General features: G+C 37.1%; 1 protein-coding gene across 1 annotated transcript; it reads left to right on the forward strand.

Annotated features, from left to right (window-relative positions):
• The first annotated feature begins 872 nt into the window (after window positions 1–872).
• LOC137722108 (G-type lectin S-receptor-like serine/threonine-protein kinase SD2-5) lies at window positions 873–2,729 on the forward strand. Its single transcript, XM_068461088.1, has 2 exons — window positions 873–1,256; window positions 1,686–2,729. The coding sequence occupies exons 1-2, from the start codon at window positions 873–875 to the stop codon at window positions 2,727–2,729; spliced, it is 1,428 nt and encodes a 475-aa protein (XP_068317189.1).
• The last annotated feature ends 250 nt before the right edge of the window (window positions 2,730–2,979 follow it).

The following is a 2,979-nucleotide window of genomic DNA, read 5'->3' on the forward strand; positions in this document are numbered from 1 at the left end:
CTAAATATTGAAAACTCTAAGTAGTTTTTAGTTTTTATTGTTTTTAAAAGTTAAAAGTAGTTACCAAACAAATTTTTAATTTAAAAAAAAAAATAAAAACTTAGAATCAAAAGTAAAAGGCTGAAAATGAATTCTTAATTAAAACATTACCAAATTTTTGCCCTCAAGTTTTTTGTTGTATTCCTTCACCTTCAGTCTTATTATCATGTTGCGTGCATCACCAATAATGTTGCCTCAATATGCCTTATTCATATATTTGACTTTTAATATCTTGTTTCTTTAATTCCGTTGATTACTTGTATTTTTGACTTTCTATGTTTCATTGTTAAGTCTTTGAACTGATTTTGAGGTTTGACTCTTGGAAAAACAAACATGTTAAGTTGCTAGATTACAAATTTATGTCAAGTATTTGATAATTTTCATTGTATTTAGCAAGTGATTATTCCTTAAAACAAGAGACCTATTAAATAGAGTACAAAATTAGGAATCGATATCTTTTACACTTCGTGCAGTCTGGAGTCGATAGATCGAGAAAATCTTACCACTCATGTTAAATTCAACGGTCCCCATTAGCTCATCTTATTAGCCCACCTCACACAAACCAATAATCTGAATCTCTCTCCCTCTCTTAAACGGTCTGAATTACTCAGTTCGTCGATGTCAGACTGCAAGATCCGGAGAGGATTTGAATTCCAAAAAGTGAAGCTCAAACCCACTACACCCCCACACAAATAACAAACCAAAGAGTGAAAGCTCAAACCTTTTTACCAGAAGTCCCACAATTCATGCCCACCTTTCCCCCTCTCTGTCTCTCATAAAATTCCTGCCAGAAAAAGGCCTTAATGTTTGAAGTTTGAGCCTGCAATTCACTCATGCAGCTCTACTTCTTCATCTCTCTCACCATTTTCTTCACTTACGGCTACTCGAAAACCGATGTTCCTCTCGGATACCAGCTCACTCTGGAAGTGCCATTTGAGTACAGTGTGGGATTCATTGGGAGAGCTTTTTTGATGGAGAACAATGACACCAAACCAAGTTTTAAAGTAGCAATGAGTGTTGAAGATGTGAGTGGAAAGTACTCATGTTCCTTGCAAGTCTTTCTTGGAGATGTCAAGGTGTGGAGTTCTGGCCATTACTCAAAGTTTTACACTTCAAATATATGTGTTCTTGAGCTCTCCCATGACGGAGATTTGAGATTGAAGGGCCCAAAAGATAGAGTGGGATGGAGAAGTGGGACTTCTGGACAAGGTGTGCAGGTAAGTTTTTACCGAAAAACAACGAAGAAATGTTAATTTTTCGCTAGTGATTTTAACATTCATCTTTGTGCCTCGTGCACTCTTTCAGTTAGTATGCATACGGTTAAAGTTTAATGCTCATCTTTTACCCTCATGCCTTTCTCATGTGAGTCCGTCTAACAACAGGGAAATGATTTTCGTACTTTATTTTTCTCTCTTGCACTGCTGCTTCATTTTTATGAGAAAATTGTATTGAATAAATCAAATGAGATTTAAGGGACATTAACAAAAGGAGGACTGCAATGGAAAGGCGAATACCATTTCTCAAAAATTGTAGTATTCAATTTGGAATGTAGATGGTTAACACAGAGTGTCAAAACCGCTACCTTTTGTTTGTACAATATTTGATCAATGCTGAATATATATATTTTTTTTGTCAATTTGGCGCAGAGATTACAGATGTTGAGGACAGGCAATCTAGTTCTAGTTGATGCATTAGGCAATATAAAGTGGCAGAGTTTTAATTTTCCAACTGATGTAATGCTTTGGGGTCAGAGACTAAGTGTCGCTTCTAGGTTGACTTCATTCCCAAGTAACCCCACTTCATACTTTTCTCTTGAAATTGAACCAAGCAGGATTGCTCTTTACTTAAATTCTGGTAAATGGAACTATTCCTATTGGGAATTCAAGCCCACCAAGAACAGAAACATTGCTTATATTCAATTGGGTCCGAAAGGGTTAGAGCTATTCAGTTATAATCAAAAGAAAATTGCACAGATACATCCATCTGATGAAAATTTTCAGTTTCAGCCCATGAGGTTTTTAGCATTGGGGAACCAAACAGGAAATTTGAGGCTCTATTTTTACTCACCTAGCATGTCGAAATTTGATGCTTCTTTTCAAGCGCTCAACACCACATGTGATCTTCCATTGGCATGTAAGCCCTACGGAGTTTGTACATTGTCCGGCACTTGTTCATGCATTCAACTTTTGATGACCAAAAATGAGACAAGTACTAGTACTAGTACTACAGCTTCTGATTGCGGTCGAGGAATTTCATCAAGAGGGTTTTGCAAAAGCGGGAAGAAAATGAAGGCGGAGATGCTCGAATTGAAGGGTGTTAGCAGTGTTTTGAGGGGCGCTACAAAGAGTGTTAATGTGAGCAAAGAAGCATGTGGTGATTTGTGCTTAGAGGACTGTAATTGCACAGCTGCATTGTATTCTTCTGCAAAAGGGTGCTTTGTTTATGGAATGGTAATTGGTGTTAAACAGGTTGAGAATAAGGGAAGCGGATTATTGAGTTATATGGTGAAGGTTCCAAAGGGAGGTCATGGGGGTCATGGGAAGTCAAATTTGAAGAAATGGGTTTTGATCTTGGTAGGAGTGGTTGATGGATTGATTATTCTTCTTGTTTTTGGAGGGCTTGGATTTTACTTGGTAAGTAAGAGAAGAAGACGCTCATTGTCTAATGGCATAGCAACTGACTCCATTTGATTCACTGGGTGTTTTTTTCGTCTTCGGATTCAATTTAGAAAGGCAAGGGAAACAGCATTTTTGGTTGTTTTTGACATGTTCATAAGATACGAAGCAATGCGTTGTAGTTCAAAGAGTTCATTTACAATGCAACAGCTGAAACCAAATCCAACGCTAGTTTGTTTTTCATTTTTTGGGTTAGGCAATTTCTCAAGGGATTAGTCTTGAACCTAGGTTGAAAAGAGAATTTGAAACACAGTGGCTTTTAGCA

This window comes from Pyrus communis, chromosome 17 (genome assembly GCF_963583255.1).
Source record: "Pyrus communis chromosome 17, drPyrComm1.1, whole genome shotgun sequence".
Taxonomy (NCBI): Eukaryota; Viridiplantae; Streptophyta; class Magnoliopsida; order Rosales; family Rosaceae; genus Pyrus; species Pyrus communis.